At 36.8% G+C, this 25800-nt stretch overlaps 4 protein-coding genes across 5 annotated transcripts; 1 reads left to right on the top strand and 3 right to left on the bottom strand.

Annotated features, from left to right (window-relative positions):
- Positions 1–7335: 7335 nt before the first annotated feature.
- LOC130715655 (uncharacterized) lies at positions 7336–8402 on the top strand. The gene has a single exon (XM_057565772.1). It carries the CDS (start codon positions 7470–7472, stop codon positions 8103–8105), a length of 636 nt encoding a protein of 211 aa, XP_057421755.1. The 5' UTR covers positions 7336–7469; the 3' UTR covers positions 8106–8402.
- A 1302-nt stretch (positions 8403–9704) lies between these two features.
- LOC130713673 (GDSL esterase/lipase At4g10955-like) lies at positions 9705–12901 on the bottom strand. Of its 2 annotated transcripts, none has more exons than XM_057563459.1 (3): positions 12753–12901; positions 11521–11645; positions 9705–11127 (listed from the first exon to the last, which is right to left on the bottom strand). In XM_057563459.1, exons 2-3 carry the CDS (start codon positions 11586–11588, stop codon positions 10155–10157), a joined length of 1041 nt encoding a protein of 346 aa, XP_057419442.1. In that variant the 5' UTR covers positions 11589–11645; positions 12753–12901; the 3' UTR covers positions 9705–10154. The 2 variants fall into 2 exon arrangements, with proteins under 2 accessions (XP_057419442.1, XP_057419443.1); XM_057563460.1 differs by lacking the exon at positions 12753–12901 and adding an exon at positions 12317–12697.
- An 848-nt stretch (positions 12902–13749) lies between these two features.
- Positions 13750–19223, bottom strand: LOC130711400 (dynamin-related protein 5A). The gene is made up of 16 exons (XM_057560993.1): positions 18806–19223; positions 18661–18724; positions 18464–18571; positions 18201–18302; positions 17987–18037; positions 17805–17866; positions 17415–17505; positions 17238–17302; positions 16477–16671; positions 16251–16370; positions 15879–15949; positions 15561–15786; positions 15147–15197; positions 14488–14716; positions 14218–14357; positions 13750–14085 (listed from the first exon to the last, which is right to left on the bottom strand). Exons 1-16 carry the CDS (start codon positions 18935–18937, stop codon positions 13957–13959), a joined length of 1836 nt encoding a protein of 611 aa, XP_057416976.1. The 5' UTR covers positions 18938–19223; the 3' UTR covers positions 13750–13956.
- A 1601-nt stretch (positions 19224–20824) lies between these two features.
- LOC130714516 (UDP-glucose 4-epimerase GEPI48) lies at positions 20825–24492 on the bottom strand. Its single transcript, XM_057564414.1, has 9 exons — positions 24143–24492; positions 23390–23439; positions 23116–23251; positions 22808–22909; positions 22210–22437; positions 21936–22014; positions 21651–21733; positions 21348–21439; positions 20825–21250 (listed from the first exon to the last, which is right to left on the bottom strand). Exons 1-9 carry the CDS (start codon positions 24326–24328, stop codon positions 21154–21156), a joined length of 1053 nt encoding a protein of 350 aa, XP_057420397.1. The 5' UTR covers positions 24329–24492; the 3' UTR covers positions 20825–21153.
- Positions 24493–25800: the final 1308 nt, after the last annotated feature.

Here is a 25800-nt window from a genome sequence, read left to right as displayed (position 1 = left end):
TGATTATCATTGTTAGCTTAGGTCTTTAAAAGATTCTTCAGGGACTCCTAAATTGATGCTACCCCTGCACCATTTAGTTTATACTTTTACTGCTATGTAGTTCCGATAGCTATTCAGTAACCAAATGTTGATTACTTCTCCTGGAAACATTTGTAGATTGATAATGGCTTCTTTGCTCTCTTGTTGTGCTCTTCCACGAGTCTCAATGAAAGCACTAACATTTTATGAAACCAATTTGAATCACGAATTTGATGTTTTTATTGAAAACTAGAACTGTAAAGTGTGAAAAGAATTCTTCCAATTGGGAAAACTCCTCGGTTTCTCACAATTCATCCTTGCTCTTTTGGTACATTATGACCACTTTATACGCAGTGGGTTTCAACCCTTATTCAGTTACATACGACCTTATCAGCATGGGTATCTTTGTCCCATCCTTGTATTCTCTAAACTCTGTCACTTCTCTTCTCATTCTGCATTGACTCATCTCCTTATCAGCATTCAGTTTGTGTTAGATCTCCAAACTCGGATGAAATATATATTATTGAACACAAATGACTCACCATGCAGCAATGGACTTACTGTTCACATATTCGAGAGACAAAAGTCTCCAACAGAGAAATGATCTTTGCAGTTCTTTGATAGAGATTTCCCCCCTTCGAAAAAGTCTTCAGAAACTTTTGAGCATGGAAGCATTTCGGAGGCCTATGTGTGTGGGTGTGGTAATGTGATTTGAATATTTCTAGTCAAAGTTTATGGTATTTGATAGTATATAATCTGAAAAGAGTACTCCAGCTGGTTCAGTTAGTGAAATTTCCTAAAGTAGCTGATGAAAAAGCATATAACCTACAGTTTTCTGATTATACTTGACCCGTTTCCAATAATCTTGCCATGGATTGCAACCTCCATCTCCCTTTTCGTATAAGATTATCAAATCCAATTTGGAGCTCTTATATTTGTTTTTTGGTCAGCTAATTTGGAGCTTTATGAGCACTACTAATATTCTAAAAGAATCATGTAAATCACTGCAGCTAGTTCATAGATTCGTTTGACCGTTCATGCAGCTTGGGAGACAAAAAAAATAGGAGACTGCAAAGACATGGTGAAAAAAGCGGGTGAATGGTCACTTTGGTCCCTAAAGTTGTAGGTGTCGGGCATATTAGTCCCTATTCTTCATAAATGTCTCCCGTAGTCCCTAATGTTTGCAAACGTCGACCACGTTGGTCCTTGGCCGTTTTCCCGTTAGTGAACATTAACAGAGATAATGATTTGGCACGTTAAGTGCCCTAATGGCGTTGCCACGTGGATCTGAACGTTGGGGGAAACATTGAAACATCAATTTAGTCCCTTTCTTCCTTATAAGAACAAGAACCCTAGAACCCTAGAACATTGAAACATCAATTTTGTTATGATGGATGCTAGTGTATATGCAAAGGGAACTGGATGCTAGTGTATATGCAATTTTGTTTGGGAAGCCTAGCAAACCCAATACATTCACCTCCAAAATCAAGATCAAAACTTCCTACTCCAGAAAACCCAATCAATAAATCCCACACCTACCCAGAATCAGAAAACAAATTGGAATAAAACCAACCATATTCAAGAAAGAAAAATCAGTATCAATTTAACTCCATTAAATTCTTTTTACCCAAATCAGAAAACATAAAAACCCTAGACTATTAGATCCAAAATTGACAAGAGGAAACACCTCTTAGCAGTGGTTTGGCCTCGGATTTGAGAAGAGGAGGTCGAAAGCTTCAAGAAATTGCCCTTGATTTTCAGAACGAAGCTCGCCGGAGAAGACACCGGTGGCGGCTAGGGTTTTGTTTCTCCTCTGTTCTATGTAGCTTCTCGCCGCTCCTGAAGGTGGTGGTGCTCGCGGCTCTGGACTGGACAAGGAAGAGGCGTCACGGTGGTGATGGCTGGTACGTTGTGGATGGAAGTAGAAGAAAATGATGGTGGTGAGAGGGAGTATGCGTGGCTGCTGCAACGTTGAGGAGGTGAGGATGATGGTCTTTTGTTGTTAAGGATGAAGAAGGAATTATGGTGAGAATTGTGAGGTGCTGCTCATTGAAAGGGAGAAGGGAATGTGGGTGATGTTGGTTTTGTTCTGCAGGAAAAAGAAAAGGGAACGAAGAAGAAGGAAAAAAAAGGACTAAATTGAAGTTTCAATGTTTCCCCCCAATGTTCCAATCCACGTGGCTAGGAGAGATGCACACGTAACGTGCCAAATCATCATCTCCGTTAACGTTTACTAACGGGAGCAGAGGCAGGGACCAACGTGATCGACGTTTGCCAACTTCAGGGACTACGGGCGACATTTCCTTAGAATAGGGACTAATATGCCCGACACCTACAACTTTAGGGACCAAAGTGACCATTCACCCGAAAAAAGCTGGTTACATCCAAACATAGCATTAAGCAAAATAATAATGCGCCACAACCTGACATCAATCACGGAACTCGATTACTTTTGAATTATTTCACCTATCCTCAATTGTCAAACACTCAAACCAATCTCTGACAACACCCAATGTTATGTTTCCTCCAAGGCTTAGACCATATACAATGGTTAAACAAAAAAATGTTTTGTTTAATCCTTTTCTACCCCACTTTTTCTCTTCCCAACACTTCACATCATTTTCTCTCTCCAATTCAACAAACTTTCAACAATTACCCACTCCAATGGTTTTGTTTAACTCTCAACACCCTACCCCACCACTCACCACTCACCACTCACCCTACCCCACCACTTTTTTATTTCACATTTTTATTTAATTTTATATTTTTGTTTTTATAATTACATAAAATTACAATTATCGATTTAAATTAAATTAAAACAATAAACACTTAACAATTTGTTTTTTTTTTAATATAGACTATAATTTTTTTTTCCTTAACTTAAAATGCAAGACAACAAACTAAGCATACAAGAAATTATTTTATTTTCTTAAAATAAAATGCAAGACAACAAACTAAACACACAATATCTTAAAATGCAAGACAAGGAAAAACTAAGCACACAACACACAAATAACGTAAATAGTACGATACAAATCATCTTCAATCCTGAGACATTCCAAACTTTGCCCAGATGTGCTTCACTAGATCTGCTTGCAGTTCATGATGAACATTTGAATCACGCAACTCGGATCTAGCACGCACATGATTTGTAAAAGCGGGTAAAACCTCGGTCGAGTATGGTTGTTGTGTACTAGATCCACCTTCCCCAGATTGCTCAAAATCGGTCCAACGTTGAGCATATGAATCTCGTTCATCCTCGACAATCATATTATGTAATATGATGCATGACCTCATAATGATACTCAAGTCATCTATGTCCCACAAGCGAGCTGGTTCACGGATGATTTTAAAACGAGCTTGAAGAACTCCAAATGCACGTTCGATGTCCTTCCGACATCCCTCCTGGACTTTTGCAAATAACTTATCGGGTTCACTTTGAGGAAGTCTAATCGTTTTGACCAAAGTTGGATAAGAAGGATAGATACCATCGGCTAGATAGTATGTCATATTATAGGGACGTTGATTCACAAAGAAATTCACAGCTGGAGCCTTTCCCTGTTCCACGTCATCAAACACTGGTGACCGATCTAGAACGTTTATGTCGTTCAACGTTCCAGGACATCCAAAAAAGGCATGCCAGATCCATAGGTCATAAGTTGCAACTGCTTCAAGAATAACTGTTGTGGTTCCCTTATCCCCTCTAGTAAATTGACCTTCCCATGCTTTAGGACAATTTTTCCACTCCCAGTGCATGCAGTCAATACTCCCGATCATGTCTGGGAACCCCCGCATGTCATTAGCATGTAGTATTCTTTGCAGGTCTTCTTGGGTTGGTGCTCTCAGGTACTGTTGCTCATACAATCGTATGATTCCTTTACAGAATCTACGTAAAAACTCCAATGTTGTAGTACCTCCAATTTTGATGTACTCATCGACCGCATCTGTTGCCACACCATATGCTAACATTCGCATTGCTGTGGTACATTTTGCTAAGGGTGATATACCTTGTTTATTGGCTGCATCAACGCGTTGGGTGAAGTAGTTATCACTACTTGAAAGGTCATCAACGATTCGAAGGAAAAGATGTTTTTGCATCCGGTACCGACGACGAAACATTGCATCGTCATATGTAGGCTCATTGGCAAAGTAGTCGCCAATTAGCCTCTGGTTTGCCGCTGTATGATCTCTACCGAGATATTTTCTACTACGAGGTGCAGTATCTTCTCGAATTTTTCTTCGACGCTCTCTAAATCGGTTGAGTACATAAGCTTCTTCAATTTGACTATTTTGAATGTATGCTGCAAGATCAAAAGGACACTCAGATGGATCCATTTTTTGTGAAATTTGAAGTAGATTGTAAGAGATTTGGGATATTGGTACATCAATGGATCTATGAGTCCATATAAGTAGGTACATTGAATGGTGGTTGAGTGCCGGATTTGAAATAAGTTATCAACCAGAGTTAATTATCGGAAAAGGACAAGATTCGAATTGAGTGGTACATATTCAAACACAGTTACCCGAGAATTATAAAAGCCAAACACTACTGACCTAACACCACGGGCAAATTATTAAAGCAAACACTACAGACTTGACACCACTGGTGGATTTGAAATTCCTTATCAACCAGAGTTAATTATCGGAAAATGACAAGATTCGAATTGAGTGGTACATATTCAAACACAGTTACCCATACATTAAAGCAAACATTACATAGTTGTCACCACTTGAAAATTATTAAAGCAAACATTAAAGCAAACACTACAGACTTCACACCACTGACAAGTTTGACCGAATACAGACAAAGACTCGCTTGAAATTAATTTCCAAATAGCTCTTTGGACAACTGCTCTAACAACTCTTTCTTACGGTCACTGAGATGCTCTTCCGAAGTTAGCTTTAGATACATACTAACTTTCTTAGCATTAGTCTTCTCTTTCATCGCATTAGTCTTCTCTTTCATCAATTCGTTAGTCTCTGCTTGCACCGATGCTAACTTGTCCAATCGTTCAAGCTCTTTCTCCTTGAAATGGATATAAGAATCCCACTCTTTGTCCACCACCGCGTCTGCATCTTCTCTAATTTTCTTTTTACTCTTTTTTTTAGCTGCCTCCCTACCCATTGGACGAGGAATTGATCCTATAGAGTTTGAGCCACTTGCATCACTGTCGTGTGATCTCTTAGATCCACTACTTATCGAGCCATTATTTCCTCCTACCTGACTACAAAAACGTGGTTGATCACGGAGAACGCGCCATTCTTCCATCAAAGTAAATTGACCAATCTTCCCACTTGCGTATAATTCCTGCGCTCTTGCGATAACATCATCCTCCGACCAACCGCTTCGGTTCTCACGCTTAGCGCTATCATAAGCGCCAATCCATTTACCCAGTCTTGTGTTCATATAATTCCAACGGTTTCGGCAGGCAACCCAATCGCGCGGAGGATCGAATGAGCAATGCTCATTACAATACTCAGCAATATCTCTCCAAAATGTTTCTCCTTTCTGGTTTCTTCCGACAACACTGTTTGTTCCACAATTAATCCACCCACTAATTAGCACTAGATTTTGTGCAGTGTTCCATGCGGGTAAATGGGCTTTTTTGCTCTTAGGAGTGATTTCATTGACTTCATTATCAGCTGACCCGCCACCAAGATTGACTTGTGTTGAAAATTCCGGAAATTCCGGTACATCAACACTCGAAAAATTTTCAGGAACCACTGGCATATAACCACTAGACTAAGGTGTTTGAGATGAATATCTCACAGATCCATAAGATGGATAAGAGTTTGGAACAATTGATGACTGGTTAAAATTTTGTATGTTTTGAGGAGGTTGGTACGAATATTGATTCGGATCTGGATAATAGTTTGGATTTCGAGGACGTTGGTTGGAGATTTGATGTGGGACTTGATAATAGTTTGGATTTTGAGGACGTTGGTTGAACAATTGATGTGGGACTTGATAATTGGTGGGATTTTGAGGACGTTGGTAAGAAATTTGATTTGGATCTTCATAGTTGTTGTAGTTTTGGTTGTAAAATGGGTTGTTTGAAGAATTCTGGGTGTTGAAATGGGGATTGTTGGGATCCATTTCAATACAAATGCTATTAGATAGATAAATAAGATGGTGAGAGAGATAATAAGAGAGTGAAAAAACTTGGTTTTTTTTTCTGTGTCCAAATCAAACGAACCAAGTCTCTATTTATAGAGAAAAAAAAATCATGAATTTTGGTATAATTTTTTTTTTCAGAAAATATTTTTTTTAATGAAATAATTGAGTTCAAAAGATAAGGAAAAACGAAATCCGGACTGACCAACCAGAGGCAACCACGTGGCAGGGGCTGCAAAATTTTTTCTCTCTCCCCTGCACGCGCCTTGTCTGGGCGTGCAGGACACGCGCCTGCGGTGGCCACTGGCCTCGCGCCACGTGGCACACCGCAGGCTCTTTAAACATGTTTAACATTTTCAACAAATTCACCCTCTCTCTCCCCTTTCAACCAACTTCAACAAACCATTAAACCTATTAAACACAATTCAACATAATTCAACAACACTTTCAACCATCCATTGTGGATGGTCTTAGGAAACATGGATGACACCCCAGTATTATTTGTCATATTCAAGTGCTAATTACAAGCCACTAATCCTCACACAAAAGTACTAAACATGCATTAAAATACAAAGCTATTTTTCATATTAAGCTAAAATATATTCATTCTCATTTCCCTCTAGTAAACCATAATTAGTAATGCAGAAAGGTTTGATTTTGTACAGAAAAAAAGGGATATGGTTTGATTTTAGGAACTAGAGAACTGAGAATAGAGATAATGAAATGGCTGTACATCAACACAATTACACAAACCTTACCCTTTACTATTGTCTGTCAAAAGGGACCACCGCTATCACTCAATGTACAGTCGATAGTCAATGAAAAGCTACACTTCAAGACAAAATGTCAAGTTTCAATAAATATTTTTAACAAATATTTTTTACAACAAAATAAAAATTATAAATTCCCAATGTTTTTTTAGTTTTCATACATGTTTGGATACACAATTGAAACTTACTCATGGTGAAATCAAAATCACGTTAGTTAAGCATCAGAAGTTAATGAAAGTTACTTCTATTCATAGTGATTCTGACTCGTTTTCATTTTTCTTCATGCATCCTAAACATACATTTCATTTCATTTTCTCAAAAAATGGTGTGAAATAATAATAAAATATAAATGTACCAAGCAACATCATTGAGAAAAATTAAAAAGTAAAAAGAAACAAAGAAACAAAGAAGGTGACATGGTCCTACTCCTACCATCAATTCATTCATTCTAGCTACTAGCTAGTGTTTGCATACATTCACATTCACATTTGCATCCACATAACATTAATCAACATAGATCCACTCTCACTCCACCACCACCACCACCACCACCACCACCGGCGGCCATGGCGGATGTACACCCCACCACCATACCAGTAACCAGCCGGCCAAAGCGGCCACGGCCACCGTCAGGTCGCACCAACCTCGCCTCATGTGTCGTGGCCACCATCTTCTTGATCTTCATCGTCATCGTCATCCTCATAGTCTACTACACCGTCTTCAAGCCACAAGACCCCAAGATCGCCGTCAGCGGCGTCCAGTTCCCCTCATTCTCCGTCGCAAACGGCACCGTCAACTTCACCTTCTCCCAGTACGCCTCCGTCAAGAACCCTAACCGCGCCGCCTTCTCCCACTACGACAGCTCCCTTCAGCTCCTCTACTCCGGCAACCAGGTCGGCTTCATGTTCATCCCCGCCGGCGAGATCGACGCCGGCCGGACACAATACATGGCCGCCACCTTCAACGTCCAGTCGTTCCCCCTTTCAGCCCCGGCGGGTCTGGGTCCCACGCTGGCCAACGGCGACGGCGCCGGGTTCGGCATCGGGTTGAGGGTTCAGCCCACGATGGAGATCGAGTCGAGGTTGGAGATGGCGGGGCGCGTGAGGGTTTTGCATTTCTTCACCCACCGCGTGGTGGCCAGAGCTGGTTGCAGAGTCGCAATCGCCGTCACTGATGGATCTGTGTTAGGTTTTCACTGCTAATTCTTTTTTCTTTTTACTTTTTTTTTGTTTGTAAGAGTAGAGTTCATAGCAGTAACTAGTGATATATTACTGGAATTGTTGTTAATTGTTAGTCAGGTTAAGCAGCAATGGAGGCATCAAAATCTAAATTGTAAAGATGATTTTTCTTTTTTCCTACTTCATTGCCAAGTTTTAGGGTGTGTTTGGATAAAAACATTGTTAAAATCTGCTTGTGAGTTCCAATCCAGAAAAAGAAAGTACAATGAAGTAATTGTTCTCTTACTCTAAAATTCATTTCAAGTTTGTTTTAATTTGTTACCACACTTGCAATTTTAGACATTAGTTCATCTTTGGAGACTTGCAATTTTAGACATTAGTTCATCTTTGGATAAACAGACAAAGAGCTAAGAGAAGTTGTTTCTATTCATCGTGATTTTTCACCATCTATGTAAACATAAACATGTATTTACATTTTACTTGTTTTAGTGGTTTTCAATTGTAAAGTTGTTCACTTGTTCTAGTTCCTAGTCTAAAGCTAGAAATGTTATGTACTAGTCATTTTCATTTTTTGTTGTGTATGTGTATAGGATGAATGTGGGAAAGGTGACAATTTTCCTTTCTTGATACAAGTTAAAGGGTTGGGAAAGTGGGAGAGGGATGATGAGTTTGAAAGGAAGATGGAGGGAGGGAGTGAAGCTTTTTGCCTTTTTTTTTTGTACTAAGTAATTAATTGTAGGTTAAGTAAAGTTGGATGCCATGCTTGAAAGTGATACCTACTAGTAATTGACTAAAATCGCCATCTTTTCTTTTTGCATCGGAATTGCTTTGGGGTAGGTTGGTTGGGTTGTGGACAGGCCACTCCTAAAAGATCGTCAAATGCGGCCCCCTCTTTCGGGCAATATTATTGGATATTGATTAATTAAAACACTAATCTTAAGATATTAAATTAAGTACCAAATTTAGATATTTTTCTTTACAATAAATAGATAAATTATTTTTTGGTGCTTCGGACTTCGGAGAACAATATATATAGATCAATGAATTACTGAATCTGTACCCATGAGCTGAGTTAGTTTTTGATAATTCAAAGAAAGAATTTTTCAATAAATTAAAACCTACCCTTGATACTGATAGAAGTAAATTAATAAGTATGAGGAAAAAACATTCTTCAGTAAATTTCATTATCATTACCATTAAACGTGTAAGATTAATTGGAACGTGATTGCTTTAGTATAAGTAGAGGTCTTGAGGTCCAAGGATCAACCCTGAAGTGATGTAGTTTATCTTTTCAATGTAAAAAAAAAAAAAAAAAAAACTTCGGGAAATCAATGCAATAGTATGATAAACCTCAGAGGATGTTAGTGCAATATTCCTAATAAAATAAGGGTGATTAGTGTCTTACTAAATATAATAGAGAAGAAATCATTGCAACAGTGATAACGTGCAGAGGAGTTCAGGCTAATTTACCCAAAAAGATATGGAGTCAATTTGAAGTTGGATTTCATTTTGTTATTTACTAGTATGCCGGTTGATTCAATTTTCTAAATGAAGACAAGCAACTTCCAATATTACTTTCAAGGTCGCTTGCCAACATTCAATTAAGCAAAAATGCAACACATATCAAACAATATCAACATTGAATGATTGAAATAAATAGTATAAGAATTTTAAGGGGGCAAATACATCATTTAAATATCCTTCTATCAAGGGAATTTTTTCTCTTAGGAGGCAAATACATCATTTAAATCTAATGATCAAACTTTCAGCTAAAAACTCTACATACAAGTACAACATTATAAGCATCAATGAACCAAGGATAAGCTAGTTCAAACACTACTACTTTTCGTTTTACTCCAATAGCAGTGTATCATATTTTTCTTGGGTAAACAGTTTTCAGCAGCAAGGCTTCTTCACTCATAAATTAGGACAAAGGTTTTGTAGCAACAGCCACCTATCTACAAACTTCTGGAGCAAAATGACATTTCAACCATTCAAAATATACCTTGCTCAAAATGAATTTGATCAGTCTTCAGAAAATCAGAATCAGCAACCCTCAATAAATTACAGGAACTATTTATAATTGAAGAGCTTGTGTTCAAGGCGCAAGTCAGGTTGCCACCACTGGTGAATCCCATGGGCTTCTTTGAAATCTTCTGCAGGAGCAATGTTAACAGTCAGAGAAGCTGAAGGAATGAGGTGCAACGCTTCTGATTCCTTCCCAAACGCGCTCATCAGTAGGCCACCGAGCGAGTTTTGAGTTGCTAGCCTTTCAATCACTCCTGCTCCCATGTCTTCCATTCTTTTTCTGTGTTCGAAGTATCCGACATACTCTGAGCAGATGTGGTCTGATGGATTCACAAATAAACATGGAACCCAGGCTGCCAAAGCTGCAAACGGATCAAGAGGCGGTATATCCTGCTGCTGCTTGGCTTTCATAGCAATGGTGAGTCCAGCTGTTATCACGCTGCCTGCGAATCGAATCCCGTGTTTCAATCTCTCATCCTTAATTCTCTCGATCGGAGCCGATACGAATGGCGGGTTGAAAAGAAAAGATTCAATGAACATGCCATTCTTGGCCATGCTTTTCCCAGTAAGCATTGCCATTGCTGATCCTAGGGAGTGTCCGGCCAGCCAAACATTTGAATCGCCTACGGTGGCAACCATGTTTCGAACAGCTTGAACGGCTATGTCAGAGCGAGAAGTTTGATGAAGCCCTTGACGGATAAAGTGGATATCCAACTCAATATCACGCGAAACTGAGTGTGATTTGGTTAGAGTCCCTCGAAAGGCAATCACATAACGTGGACTTCTGTATAAAGTGTCATTATACTCAGATGACTGAGGCTTGAACTCATATATTGCACCAAAGATGGAAGAATCAACATCATCTACAAGTGGACGTAGTAGCTGAAAGTGGAAGAATGTCCACCAAGGTGGTGCAAGAGCATCAGGACCTTCACGTTTGTCTTGCCGGTCCCTTTCTAGAATGTAAACACCTTGGACCAAACTAGCAGCAACTGACATTCGATGATACGCATTATCCCTGAATTACATGGTATACTATTTTGTATTAACCAAATACTTCTAAGTTCTAATAGGTGAAAAAGCATTGTAATCCTCAAATACAACTATTATGATTCAAAATGATCTCAAGCAAATCAACCAGAATTTCCAATATTGATGCTCTATGCAAAAAGAAAATCCCATAGTTATTAGGGTTCTGATAAATAGAATACTTGGGTAGTTTCACCATACTTCCCTCAAGATATTCTGTTATGTACAATCAGGGGAATGATGCTATCATTAGACATAAAACATGGTGAACAAGAAACACTGTAATCTAAAGTACACAAGACATAGCTAAGATACTAATTATCCAAGTGCACAAAAAAAGAAGAGAACTTTTTCAAGTGGAAGATCCGAAGATAGATCTTACCATAAGACATACGTCAAATGCAAAGGTCCTGAGCGATCAAAACTTTCCCTGGGAAACTCGTCGGCCATGACACTATGCACGTCTGCTCGTTTCTCCTGAGTACCTTCAGAAATCTTCAAAAAAATCTAAAATGAAAGAAAATGGATCACTCAGCTAATCGGATTGTCAGTGTGTCTATGCATAGATAAACTATGAAATCTCCCCCCATATACATGATAAACTGTTTCAGGTGAAAAAAAAAAAGTTTCAGGCCACTTCTGTTGTCAACAACATATGTCAGCAACTGAACAGCCATGGTCCAGCTTAATATACATGATCCGTTTGGTTACCAATATAAAAGTATGAAAATGGAAAAACAACACATCGCGAGACACTTTCTCTTCACAAAAAAGTAGCCTAAACACACATAATGAAAAATGAAACTGGTAACCAAACAGAGCCAGACAGATCCATGACATATTTGACAATATGAGCAAGGTGAAATTAATCAAGTAGATGAAAAACAACAACCAAAACCCCAAAAGTTGAATTCCTGACATTTCCACTTATTCACTACATAAAAGCAAGAAAAATCATAAACTACATAAACATACAGCCCAAGTTCCCTAAAATATGTATGTATGTAAATGCTAAAATATTTACATAGCAGCATAAGAGCCCAAAAATGTAAAACTCAAGACAGATCAGGCCATAACAACAAGGAAGAACAAACCATAACTAAGAAAAAACTTGATACCCAAACTTCACTGGTGATAAATAATCAATGCCCATGTCAATTTTATATTTTAGCATCTACCTGATAATACAGTAAGATGGATTTGCTTTGAAATTTTCATAAAATGGAGCCATGGAGAAGACGATCAAGGACTGGGATCCAAAAACAATTAAACACAAGTGTGAATCAAATTTGATTTGTTAAGGTATCAGAATCTGGTACACATTTTTCTTTCTGGAAAAAACTAAATTTGACCAACCATCATGATCAACGAAGAAGTAAATAATATTCTGGGAATATTCGGGGATTATGATAATGAGGGAAAAGAAAAAATGAAAAAGCGATTTATCCATGGATATGAATATTGTGAGAGTGAAATGCGGATCTGAGATTGGAGATTCTACAAATGAGTTGATGATATCAGCAATGTGAGATTTAAATCGCATCAATTCGTGTAAAGGATTAGAAAAACTGAACAGAGAGAATGGAATAGAAATGAAAAATTTATGAATCTTACGTGAGAATCGCGGTGGTGGTGGTGGTGGCTTCAGCGGAGGTAATCTTCTCTCACGGGCTCGGTTTGAAACCCGAAGAAGGCAAAACCTGCCATTGTTAGTTACGTTACGTGCTAAAGACATTGATTTGGTTTTTGACAACAAACGACGTCGTATGTTCCAGTGCTTTCCCCGGGTGCTTTCTCCAACTTCCACGTCAGTTTATTTTTTTATTCCCATTTTTAATGCATCATATATGTTTTTATTCTTATTAATTATTTTCATATTTTTACTTAAGGACTTCCCACACTCTTGCAAAAACAACCATCAATGACACAACTTATAAATACAGGTTTTATCTTTTACTTACATTTTTCATTCAAGCATTGATACTTGAGTTTAATGAGACTCACGAACTCTCTTTCAATGACACTGACTTGAGCGTTAAAATGTCTTCTGCAAGCCATCACATTGTGGTCCAATAACACCACCATCATTCTCAGGCACTCACCACCTCACGTCATCATCAGTACCGAGAGAGGATCTCGCTGGATTCTTAAGCCGAAGAGGGATGATTCATCCCTAATTAATATACATAAATAATGGTACTTTAATTTATATAACTAAGTTTTATAATTTAAAATAAATATTTTTCACAACCTATACATTATTTACAATTTTGAAAATCTTATCTCTACAATATTTTTATTTTCATATAATTTTCAGATTTCAGAAGCATAAAATTGCTATGGTTAGTCTGATATAGGCTTTCAATTCGCCTTCTTTTAAATTGATTGAATTTACCCTTTCTGAACTTGACTTTATATAATTGTATTTATGACTCCATTCCACCCAGAGCTCTTTTTTTTTGTTAAAAGGAGGGCCAAAGCCAGAGCTCATTGTTATTTGTCTATCACGGGCATAAACTTCACATCAGAACCTACTTAGAAAAATTTACCCTGTTGTATTCACAACTTGTTTGGAAATAAATAAATAGATTGGTCAATTGATACTTGGAAAGACTGAAAAGTGAAAGATCTATATAGAGCGTAAAAGCACTCAACTCTCAGAGTCAAAAAAAATATGTTTCTTCTATCAAAATCAGATGAAGATGACAGTACAGATACTATATACTTAAAATGTCAATCTGAAAAATGAGTATGAAGAATGGACGTGAAATGGTAATACTGCTGCCTATAAACGTGATCAACAAATGCAAATACGCATTTACTTTGACCAAGCAACTGCATCTATTTCAGCTTGTGCACTTCGATATAACTCCAGTCTCTTTGCTAGGCCACTACGTCGTTCCATAATTGCAGGATCCTCATTCAGTAATGAGGACAAACGCTTCATCTGCAAAGAGGGTTTATGCAGGCAAATTTTAAAACCAACTGGAAAACAGCTCAATGATTTTTCGTTTTTGAATAAGTTTGTTAAAAAATGAAAGCATAATCATAAATTTTGAAAAGACAGATTTATTCTCACATCCATTTTGCCTAGCTCAGTGAAAAAGTAATCAAGTAGAGTTCGTTTTGCCTCCCGCACTTGACAATAGACGATTGACTTTGGAATTGTATGCCGCAGAGTAGCACAGACCATATTGACATAAGACAAAACTGTGGTTCCTGTTTATACAGAATGAGAATGAAGCAGTCATTAGTACAATGTATTTCGAAGACGAAGGACATGCTAAACTGTTAGAACAAAGTTGTAATATCAGTCTAAGACAGAGTGAGACTGTTTTTGAAGACTTACCAATTCGCCTTAGATATGAATCATTATATCTATCAAAAATTGAATGTGTGGGATTGCCACCCTTATCTACATCTTGAGGAAGCTTCCGAAAGAAATCAACTGTCAGATAGCCATACTCCATATCAACCAGCTGTAGTGTCGCTTTTTTGCTTTCGTCCCTCATTTTTTCTAGTGAGTCAATAGCTGCAGCCCCAACTTCAGCCCGCAGACCAGGATATTGCTTCAAGTCCTGCGAATCAACCAAACCAACTCTTTATGTACGGGAAAACTGTGAACCCCATATAAGTTAGGATGAACGAAAAGAAATCCATCTGATGACAAACAAGAGGTTCATTTCATACAAAAACAAAGACTACATGTCAAATTGATTTTTGTTTTCCAAAATTTATGGCAAAACATTTAGAAACCCTTTTCTCAGAGCAAATACTCTGTTAGTTATTACTGTGCAACATCATCTAGAGCATACATATTGGAACACTCGATCATAGAAAACCCCAAAACTTTGCTTATTTTCAAATTCTAAAATTGAAGCATTGAAATGATATCAACAGTCACAAGAATACCGTGGCAAAATCAGTGCACCTAGTATGAAACTAGTTGAGGACGAATGAAGCAGCAAAAAACACAGCAGAAATATTTATGTATCAACAGGAACATACCAGAGTCTCACTAACAGCTTTGTGAACCAAGTCCTTTAGTAGGGAATGAACCTGGCAGCATTAATACAAAATAACACTTCAATAAGCATAAACAGTGAGATCAGAAAAAGATTAAAGTAAAATGCATAAATAAATCATTTATGACAAAATCGTATAATGCATAAAAAATATCAAATTTGAAAAAAATTCACCAATTTACAGGCTTTCGACTAGGTTAAAGCTGAGGTTAAGTTTTAACACATACGAAAAGGACTAAGCGGTGCACTTCAATGATGTATTTTATTTCACAAAATGCTTTCCACCACCACAAAAGATCTCAAAAGAAGTTTTTGGACACAAATAAATTTCCATTGAAAGGAGTGACTATCAGAGGTGAAATTCCAATTGTTATTAATTCTCTAATGGAAATAGTACCGCATCAACAGCTGCCTCAGCAGGGCCCCTGATAGTGATCAGGGTAGATTCAATGAGTCGACGGTATCCTTGTTCTGGAGCTATTAGATGTGGTTGATACCCATCAGCTTCTGTAATAAGTTTCCTTATGTTTTCCATTGAAAGCTGTTTATCAAATTGCAACCTTTTCAAAGCTGCAGGGAGCTGATTGTCAAAGACATTATAAATTTTATCACCTCCAGGCCGCCTGTAGGAGATTGGCATATTAATGAAGTTAGCGAAACAATGATAATTTTGAAACAAAGGAATGACATATTATATTGTTATGATAGGACATACACGCCATCAAGATGATCTTTAAATATTTGATCAAACGAGCGGCATATTTCCATGATTGCATATAACTTGCCCTGCAGGTGATTTGTAATCAGTCATTAGAGAATTCCAATATGATACACTAAATTAGGATCCGATAACATGAACTGCCATGCTATCATCTTATCACCAGAGCTACCAAAAATAAGATCAATTCATCAAAATCAATGGACATATAGTGGGGATGGATATGCATATGTGGACTCACATAGATTACCAAAGATTTTGGCAGAATAAGAGGGAAATACAAGAAGTATAGGGCAGTGTGGACTCACATAGATTACCAAAGATTTTGAAACTGATAATGTAAATTGGTTGAGCAAAGAGCAAACTTACCCCAGCATCCGCTGCAATTGGCTTCCCTAAACGAGAAAGTTCAGATTCAATTTCCGCAATAGTTTTGTTAATAAGAGACTGAATGCCGGGAATTTTGGATTTGATTACCGTCTCCAGATGCTGAGATATAAGCATTAAGACTTAGTCATGGGAAGCCACTGAAACAATAACTACACAAAAACATAAAACTATGGCCAACTGATGCTATAATTTGTTACACATGTACCTTTGAGAGCATTTTTGCCAGATGCTCAGAACCCATTCTCTTAGCCAGGTGTTTATATTCAGGGGTAGTTAAAAAGTAGTCGCGTTCTCTACGCCTAGCAGCAATCATGTCAACATTCTTGTTTATATCTGCTTGTGATCTATTCACAACACCAACCCAGGGAAATTTTAACCTGTATGCTCTTCCTTCCAATATCTGAGAACGCAAAAGTATATATAACAGATCAGTACTGAATCAAGTATAAGCATTTAATATTCTTCGTTTTCATGGAATATGACATTTGCCCATTCTTCAGGGCAATGTCAAATACTTGAAAGGAGGTGAGCAAGGATTAATGAAACTATTTTCAATTATGCAGTAGAAGTAATACTTTAACGTGAGAAATCACAAGCCTTATGGACAGTTGGACACTCAAGCTAACACCTTATATCCAGAATCCATCCTAAATCAAGGAAGTCTAAGTCTCTTAAAGAATAAAAAAGAATTCAGTGTCAATTGAAATCAAGCTCATATTTAAGGAAAGTTCACAGTCTATTCTGGTGATTGATAATTGGTATTCTCCCATCTCTTTTCACCATTAAATGAATGGATAGTAGAGCAGCTTTCAAGAGAGGCATCCAATTATATTTCAAACATAATGCTGTAGAATTATGAAAGATCTGCAAACGCCTTTTCCATATTTTGAGCATCTTTAACCAAGTAATGAATTATCCCCATGTCATTGCATGTTTTTGTTTAGAAATAAAAATTATTGGACTTACATCAACAGCGTCCGTACCCTTGTCCATAAGATCAATCTTTGTCAAAACTCCAATGGTCCGTTCACCTAAAAGTTGAAAGCAATAAACCTAGAATTAGAGAAACAACAAAAGATTTCGCTAGTTGCAAGCAAAATGAAGAGTAATCAAAGGCAAAAGAAAAGAAAATATTGAAGTTACCAGTAGGATCCACTTCACGGGAAATTTTAATTGCATCAGATGTTGCAAGATCTTGATTAGCAGGTGAAATGGCCAAAATTATACAGTTCGGCTGCAAAATTAAATCAAACTCAGTATACTAATCTTACTACATGGACATTTTTTTTTTCAAAAAATTCTATCAATTACTACCATCAGTTGTTACAAAAACAAAAAACTGGCATTCAGAAAAATAACACTGCAAGTTTTTTGCATCATTAACCATCTTAATAAGAAAAATTCTATAGAAGCATAAATTAAGTTTTTAAAATTGCATCGTAAATTTAGTGCAGGGAGGTAAGAGGCTTGAAATGTTTGTTCCTCAAACATATTATTTCTCAATAGAAGCTTTAGCACTTGAATGAACACTACCTTCTCAATGAACGAACGAACCATATTCTCAATGTCATGGACAATACTATCTGGTTGACCCTCTGTAATTTCACAATAAAAATCTAGTAATATCATGCACGTCATAAAAACAAAAACTGAGGAACTCCCACTTATCTGTCTTAAAATCAAAGACCAAAAAGACATGTCTATTTGTGACGTACCTACAGCTACCTTCGTAAGTCCAGGAAGATCAATGAGCGTCAAGTTAACAACTGCAAAAGCCGAAGAGCTTATCAATAATTGAAAACTCGAATAAAAGAAACCAACAAATAGATCGCGAAATGATCCTACTAAGCATTGTTGCCAATGCCAACAGATCTACGTACATATTACATGCCAAACCGAAAACTAGGATGCAAAAGAAGATAAACGAACCATTGGGAGAGTATATGCTAAGATGAATTGGGACACTTGAAATTTGTTTACTTCGTCCCGTCTCTCTATCAGTTTCATCTTGAATTTCCTTTCTTACAGCAACTACACAAATATAGATCATCATTCATTAACATTCACACTTGGAAAAAAAAAATCTAAAGTGATCAATAACATTCAAATCAGGAAACCTTGTCAACACATAACAATTTTATTCACAAGCAATGATAAAGAAACAAATCAAACAATGCCAAGAGAAAACCTACCAAAATCATAGAATTTTTTCCTCGGGAGGTGAAGGAACTCCCCATATTCCCTGCTACCCTCTTCAATCTTGTGAAGCTGCAAGACGAGCGGTCGCCGGGTAACAATCCCTGCAAAAACGTTTTCCAATCACAATCACAATAACAATAACAAGCACAGATCACAGAGGCAAAAAGAGCAAGCTACAGTGATGACCTACCTGATCCACGAGGTAAGAAATCTTTGCCAACAACGCTCTCCAACACCGAGGACTTTCCAGAGCTCTGAGAGAAAAACGAAATGAATGTTATGAGAAGAGATATATAGTGAGGGATCGGTGAAGGATCGGAGGGAGGATGCAGTACCTGGCCACCGACGACGGCGATAGCAGGAAGGGAATCCCAGAGAGTAGGGAGAGCACTAGCTTCTTCACCGTGATCACCTAAGGCGGTGCAAGCTCTCTGGATTTTGTTCACAAGGGATATGAGATTCTCCATTTCGGATTTTCAGATCTGTGGTTGTTGGATCAGTTCCGGTGACGGTTACAGCCGCGATCTAACAGATCGCCGGCGACGGTTACAGAGAGAAGCGGAATGGAGCGTGTTTGTTTGGTGCTGTGTCGATTATGAAGAAGCTCAATTGCAAGCTAGATAAAGCGCGTTTTTGTAAGGGGTTTGTGGAGACTTGGTTTTGAAAAGGACGAGATGCGATTCAAAGTTTGTAAAAGTAGGGTAGGATAAACGTCCCTACCGCTATATTTCCGTTCCCTTGTCCTTTTTTGAGCACCTTCTATGTCGCTAGGAAGTGTAAATGACTCATTACTGTACTACTTTCCGATTTTTCAGAACCATAAATTGATTTTCCACTTTTTTCACTTACGATACATACTTAAATTTTATTCATTTTCATTGATTAAGTTTCACAAACTTTTCATTTCCTTTGATTTTTCTTTCCTTACATGCTTCTCACAATTTCACACAATGATCCATTTGATTTTCTTTCTCCCATATTTCTCCCCTAAAACCACTAGAACTTGACATAAAGATTGCATGTGTGAATTATTCTATATTTTTAATAAGCCGAATTGTCAGCTTGATGAGATTCAAGGCCAATATCACTCTTACTTCTCTTACTTTACCAATTGTTGAAGAGTGGGAAAGATTTTTTATTGGAATAGTCATTGACTTCAACTCATATTCTATAGCAGACGAAAATCTATATTAGTATGTTGTTATTAATGGGGAGACCATTAATTTAGACCTAGTTAGAGAGACTCCTGAGGAGGGGGCGAAGGTGGCATATTAGAGAATACTACATTTGGTTAAGTAGTATGGAAACATAATGTTTAGACATAATTTTATTTTTATTGAATTATGTTTGAGCCGACTTGTTAATAAAAAAGTGATCCATAAGTCAGACCTAGTCGAGAGAATAGTTGGTTGGTCCTAGACTCCTAGTCGGGAGAACAATAGTGTGATCCATAAACAAGACTTAGTCGAGAGAACAATTGTGTAGTCCTGCTGGTCAAGAGAATGATTGTGATCCATAAATCAGACCTAGTTGTGCTATATATTCAACATTCGATGAACAAGTTAAATAAAGAGTCACACTCAATATAAATAAGATGTCATTTTGAGATACATTACTGCATAATTTCACGAGGACATCTTTCGTAGTTACGAGCTATACACAAGAAATGAAGTACTATTTTGTACGAGTAATTATAAGTAAAAATGTTGCTACTATTTATTCTAAACAATTTAGCTAAATTAATATTTGATTAAATATATGTTACTAAATATTTTTATATGAAAATTTGTGTTTATCAATATTTATAATTGTCTGTTTAAAAGAGATTAACACTTGTTTAAGACGAGGGCAACCACCCTAAAAGCAGTGAGTGACTAAATCTTTGTATTAAATGGTAAACAACTGTCCCCGAAAGTTAGCTCAAGTGTTAAGAGCTAAGAGACATAAGAGTTTGGAAGGGTGAAAGGTCTGGGGTTCGAACTTTGAGGTTGACTAATTTACTAACATTATTAACAACTAACATTTTCCTATAAAAAAATTGTAAACAACTAACCACGAAATGTACTGATTAATCACACTTCAATATAAAAGGATTGTGTGAAATTTTAATGGCAAGATGGATTTTGAGTTCCTACTCCACCTCCACTCAATTGCTAATAATTTGTACGCATCATTATTGAATTTAAAAGTGATGATGACAAATGGCCGCTGGTTATACTCCTACTGAGTCCTACGTCTTGTGCAGGGTATCTATCAGTTGAAGGAAGCCATGAGCAACATGTTGCCATGTGGTTAAAGATTTTGGCTTCATCATTCAAAAGTAGGCTAGAATTAAAATAAAGAGAAAATCGAAGGAAGTATAACAATGTAATATTATAACCATTAATCATATTCTAAATTGTGTGATTTAAGATTACAAAACAGGATGCAGTCATGATCTTGAAGAACATGAGAGGATCCTCATTTAATTGCCAGTAAGCCGGAACCTAAAGAACAATAAAATTAAAGTAAACCACTACTTATTTAAGACGTTATTAGAATTCATAATTACAAAATTTATCTCCACCTTAGAATAGCTAAAGAAAAGTTTCAAGGAAAACTATATTTGTAGTGGCCTATGGTGTAACAGGGTTCCTAAAAAGACCAAGAAGAGAACTTGTACTAAGATTAGCAATTATCAACGTTAATTAGAAGAATCTTCAGATCCTCCATAGCCATAAGGGTTTTTGCTAGCCCAGTTCCATTGATCACGACACATTTCATCGATTCCATATTTAGCCCTACAAAGAAGATAAATTTGTGAGTCAAAAGGTGGAAAATGAGTAATATAGATGCCACTTAATAATTCACTTGATAGCAAAGCAAAGTAACACTTACTTCCAGTTCAGTTCTCTTTCTGCTTTTTCAGTTGATGCATAAACAATTTCAGCATCTCCAGGTCTCCGATCAGCCGTTACAAGTGGAATTTTCTGAACATTAAAAAATTGTTAGTCATCTGGTAAAGAAAGCTTAAATCATAATATACAATAAAATGATACTTAAAAGACTAAGTATGTCTCACATGAATGGTTACCCTGTCAAATTCAAAATCTAAGGAAGAAAAAGAAAGAATGGCACAAATTGACTGCATACGATGGCAACACAAATATAAAACCAGGAATAGAATCATCAATTAGTTACCTTTCCAGAGGCCTGTTCAAAAGCTTTAACCATCTCCAAAACTGATGTTCCCTTTCCTGTTCCCAAGTTATAAACCTCACAGCCTGTACAAGCCCAGAATGAGATTTTACCAAAACAACATAACATTAAAGAAAATCTGAGAAAAGAACAAACAGAAAAATTAACAATTACTTGTAGTAATTAAACATCAGTTCAAAAGTCAAAACCATTGGCTACTGCCAGAGCTTACTAAAACAAACACACTGAATAAATTATTAGAAGACAGTGATGAATTTGGAATAGTACCTATTTTAGGATCATCTAGTTTATGCAATGCAGCTATGTGCCCATCTGCTAAATCAACAACATGAATGTAATCGCGAACCTGAGAAAAAGATAAGGTCTATCCTGTCAGATCACAGAATAAATCAAAGGTAGATCTTAAGAAATTGAAATAGATGGTTCCAATGAGGGGAAGTGGGGGCTTATGTAGATAGGGCGTGAGGCAGTGTGAGCTTTGTTGCAATTTTTCAAGGAAAAATGTTCACTAAAACATAAAAAAGAAAAAAAGATAACATACTCCAGTGCCATCACTTGTACTATAATCTGTTCCAAAAACTGTCAATGCAGGACGTCTGCCAACTGCTACTTGCTGAACAAATGGCATGAGGTTGTTTGGAATTCCACGAGGATCCTCGCCAATATTACCACTAGGATGTGCACCAACAGGATTAAAGTATCTCAGCAGTATAATTTTCCATTCCTCTTCTGCACGGTAGATATCCCGACAAATTTCCTCGATGATAAGCTGTAAGACAGAACTCTCATTAGATATCACTGCTAGAATCGAAGAGAAATATTGCAATTAGTAATGATTTACAAACAACCATGACATTTCCACACCATTCGACCTCCTTGAAATATGTTAAAACCACGTTTTCTTTTTTTTTTTCTCCTAGCTCAAGAAAAAAGTAATGATACACTGAAAGTGGAAATATCATTGTTGTTTAACAAATGATAAAGGTGTTTTGTACAGGACCACAATCCCAATTCCAAGTTCCTAGCTAATTGCCCAAAATATGAAATTAAAATCAAGACTGATTTTTTTCCAAGCTGCCATCAGCTACAGTTATACTATCCAAGTTTTAACAAGTACTGTTAATAGTTTCCTATCATACCTTGGTTCGTCCATATGGATTTGCTGCTGACAAAGGGAACTCTTCAGTACACGGGACCTCCTTAGGCCATCCATATACAGTGGCCGAAGATGAGAACACAAGCTGAAATCATACAAGAAATATAGCAGTGTTAAACCAGATTGCAGCATCAAGACAAAACTATTTGTAACCCATGAAGGTACTAGAAGAAGAAATAACTCAATTCCATCCATCTAAACATGAAGTTTCTGCTGAATTGTCTCAACAAACAATTGTACAATGCAAATTAATGGGCTAATGGCTACTAAATGTACATGACCAGTTATTACCTTCTTGCATCCATGGGCAGCCATGACTTCAAGTAGAACAATTGTCCCAATCAAGTTGTTGTCATAGTAAAGCAGCGGTTTCTGCACACTTTCACCGACTGCTTTCAGTCCAGCAAAATGTATGACAGCATCAAACCTGGACAAAAAGATACAGATATAAGAAACAGTTAAAACTTGCAATATCAGGGCTCAAATAAAACTACAAGGGAAAGCGAAAGGCAGGCAAAAGCGCAATCCTTATTAAAATTACAGAAACTTCAGCACAAATCCATACTTTGTAGAAGCAAAAACCTTCTCCAGTGCATCTCTGTCACGGAGGTCCAACTGTAGAGGGAAAATATACAATGAAAACAATCAGTTCAGCATAATAATAATAAAATGAGGTCTAATACTAACACTGATTACTTTCTTTGGGTCTAATACTTAATACTGATAACTGAAAGCATACCTAACATAATCATAACCTAAAAGAGCAACATTGGATTCAATAACAGAATCAACTAAACTCACATCACATCTAAAAGTGCATTTGAACTTGTCAGGCCATTTGTGAAACATTCTAAAAGCATGTTTGTGTACACGGTGACGCGAAAATCACGACAGATAACCCTAAAAGCTAATGGAAGTTGCTTTTGTGCGCTTATATTTCAAAACACACACTAAATCATTATGAAAACACACAATTCAAAACTATGACCGACCTTTAATTTCAAGGAATAAAGCACACAAAACTTTTGCTTTTGTGAATTTTACCTGTTGGTTGGGCCCACCACAAAGAATTCAGCATGAAAAAATAGAAACTCTCAAAGCACCATGAATAAATAAATAAATAAATTAAAACATTTGTTAATTAAATAAATCCCAAAAAAACTGTCAAAAAACTAATTAGAAACAAATTACGATTACGATCATCCCTAAGCAAAATTATAATAATAATAATGAAATCACGAGGACCGAACAAGTAACAACCAATCAAAATTGAGTTATAATCGAAAACGGTGGAACAACGAGAGAATGCGCCGTGTACCTTGTGAAAGGAAAGGTTACCGGCGAATTCTCCGGCGAGGTCCTTGACTCTATGGATAGCGGCTTCGGAGGAATTGTCGAGGTTATCAACGACGACGGCGTTGAAACCGCCGAGCAGAAGCTGGAGGACGGTGTGGCTGCCGATGTAACCGGCACCGCCGGTAACGAGAACGGTTTGGGTTGCCATAATTGATTGAAAGCGAGAGAGAGAGAGAGAGAGAGAGAGAGAGAGAGAAACAAAAACGGTTACGATAGCTCTGTATCGGAAGAGAAGGTTTTATAGAAAAAATGAGAGTTTGTTACGCGCCAGGACGTTTTGTGAGAAGGCGAGAATTTTGTGACACGTTCATAAAGTGACGACGGGTACTGTGTATTTATATTACTTCTTGTACTTTGCTTTCTTTAGCGGAATTTAATTATTGCTATTTTTTCTTTCTTTTTTTAATTTTTCTACCGAATATTTTTGTTGAATTTTCCAGATCATCCACGTGGACTTCCAGTGCGTTTTGGTTCTGATTTCGTCTTCGACTGTTCCTAATTCTTTCCACTTTCCACAACTAGTCACCAGAATTTCAGTGATTTGATTCCTGTAATAATGTTAATGATTCATTACGAAAATCAAGCTCTTATAGTCTGAAAATTTGTTCAATATATCCCGATAGTTTTTTAAAAATATGTCAATATTTTCATTACACATAGTAACAGAAATCCAAGGAGTTTTAAGTTGTGGAGAGGGCAAATAACGTGCATCCGTTACTGAATTTTCACATGTTATGAAGAAAAAAAAATATTGGGAAAGGTTTATCTATTTAATGTGATTTTGAGTATTGAAGAAATTAGTCTCGAGAAAAAAATATCAACATGAAAATATGTAATTCTTTAAAAATAATGTTAGAATTACTCGGAATTTTTACCACATTTAATCAGAGCAGTAAATTCCGTTAAATTTTGAATGCCATATTAATGTTAGGATTAGGATTAATCAATTATAATTGAAAGAAACTTAAATTGCTTTTTTTTATAGGGACCAAGGCAACTGAATATTTTTTTGGCGTGATTACTTGTACCATTTAGGGAAGACAATCTTTTCTTTAACATTTCCATTCAATTATGACTAACTCTCCTAATAGTAGATGTTTTTTTGTTACATACAATGCTTGAATTTGAGACATTATTTAAGTGGAATTAAATATGTACTATTTGGATTTTGGACCCATCACGGATTGGTTCAAGGCCACTAATATAAGAAATAATTAAAATGAAAAACTAAAATGTGATTTAAACATTTTATATGTTTATGGGTGAGCATGATTCGTTCTATTTAGGAGCATTTTTTTGGGCTTAATGATTGGTTAATTAAAACATTCATGACAGTTACACTCTCTAGGTGGAGTTTTTGTTTGTTCGTTGAGTGGTTAGTATTATAAAGTGTACTTAGCAGCATGAGCTGTTACACTTTTCAATAATCAATAATCTTTGTTGCTGTTTTGGGAAGAATATTCTTTTGAATAATTATTTCCCAAATTATCCTACGAAGGTGGAATAATTGATAATTCATGATTCTTTCTTCTTGCTAGCAAAAGGAATCTTTTGGTTATTAATTGATGGTAGTAATTAATAAAACAAGATTATTCTTTATTGTATATGGCACTCATTATT

Source organism: Lotus japonicus, chromosome 4 (assembly GCF_012489685.1).
Source record: "Lotus japonicus ecotype B-129 chromosome 4, LjGifu_v1.2".
In the NCBI taxonomy this organism is placed as follows: Eukaryota; Viridiplantae; Streptophyta; class Magnoliopsida; order Fabales; family Fabaceae; genus Lotus; species Lotus japonicus.
Note: the sequence above shows the minus strand (reverse complement) of the source record. Positions and strands in the feature narration are given on the sequence as shown.

What these genes read in the sequence shown, in the direction of transcription:
- LOC130711400 (XM_057560993.1), bottom strand. Translation starts at nt 18,937, where the DNA reads ATGGAGAATCTCATATCCCTTGTGAACAAAATCCAGAGAGCTTGCACC. An exon ending in GAAAAAATTCTATGATTTTG is followed by an intron (nt 18,303 to 18,463) that starts GTAGGTTTTCTC and finishes ATATTTGTGTAG; the next exon opens with TTGCTGTAAGAAAGGAAATT. An exon ending in TTCATATCTAAGGCGAATTG is followed by an intron (nt 14,358 to 14,487) that starts GTAAGTCTTCAA and finishes CTGTATAAACAG; the next exon opens with GAACCACAGTTTTGTCTTAT.
- LOC130713673 (XM_057563459.1), bottom strand. Translation starts at nt 11,588, where the DNA reads ATGGCCGACGAGTTTCCCAGGGAAAGTTTTGATCGCTCAGGACCTTTG. An exon ending in CATTTGACGTATGTCTTATG is followed by an intron (nt 11,128 to 11,520) that starts GTAAGATCTATC and finishes CATGTAATTCAG; the next exon opens with GGATAATGCGTATCATCGAA.
- LOC130714516 (XM_057564414.1), bottom strand. Translation starts at nt 24,328, where the DNA reads ATGGCAACCCAAACCGTTCTCGTTACCGGCGGTGCCGGTTACATCGGC. An exon ending in AAGGTTTTTGCTTCTACAAA is followed by an intron (nt 23,252 to 23,389) that starts GTATGGATTTGT and finishes CTTTTTGTCCAG; the next exon opens with GTTTGATGCTGTCATACATT. An exon ending in GAAAGAGAACTGAACTGGAA is followed by an intron (nt 21,251 to 21,347) that starts GTAAGTGTTACT and finishes TCTTCTTTGTAG; the next exon opens with GGCTAAATATGGAATCGATG.
- LOC130715655 (XM_057565772.1), top strand. Translation starts at nt 7,470, where the DNA reads ATGGCGGATGTACACCCCACCACCATACCAGTAACCAGCCGGCCAAAG.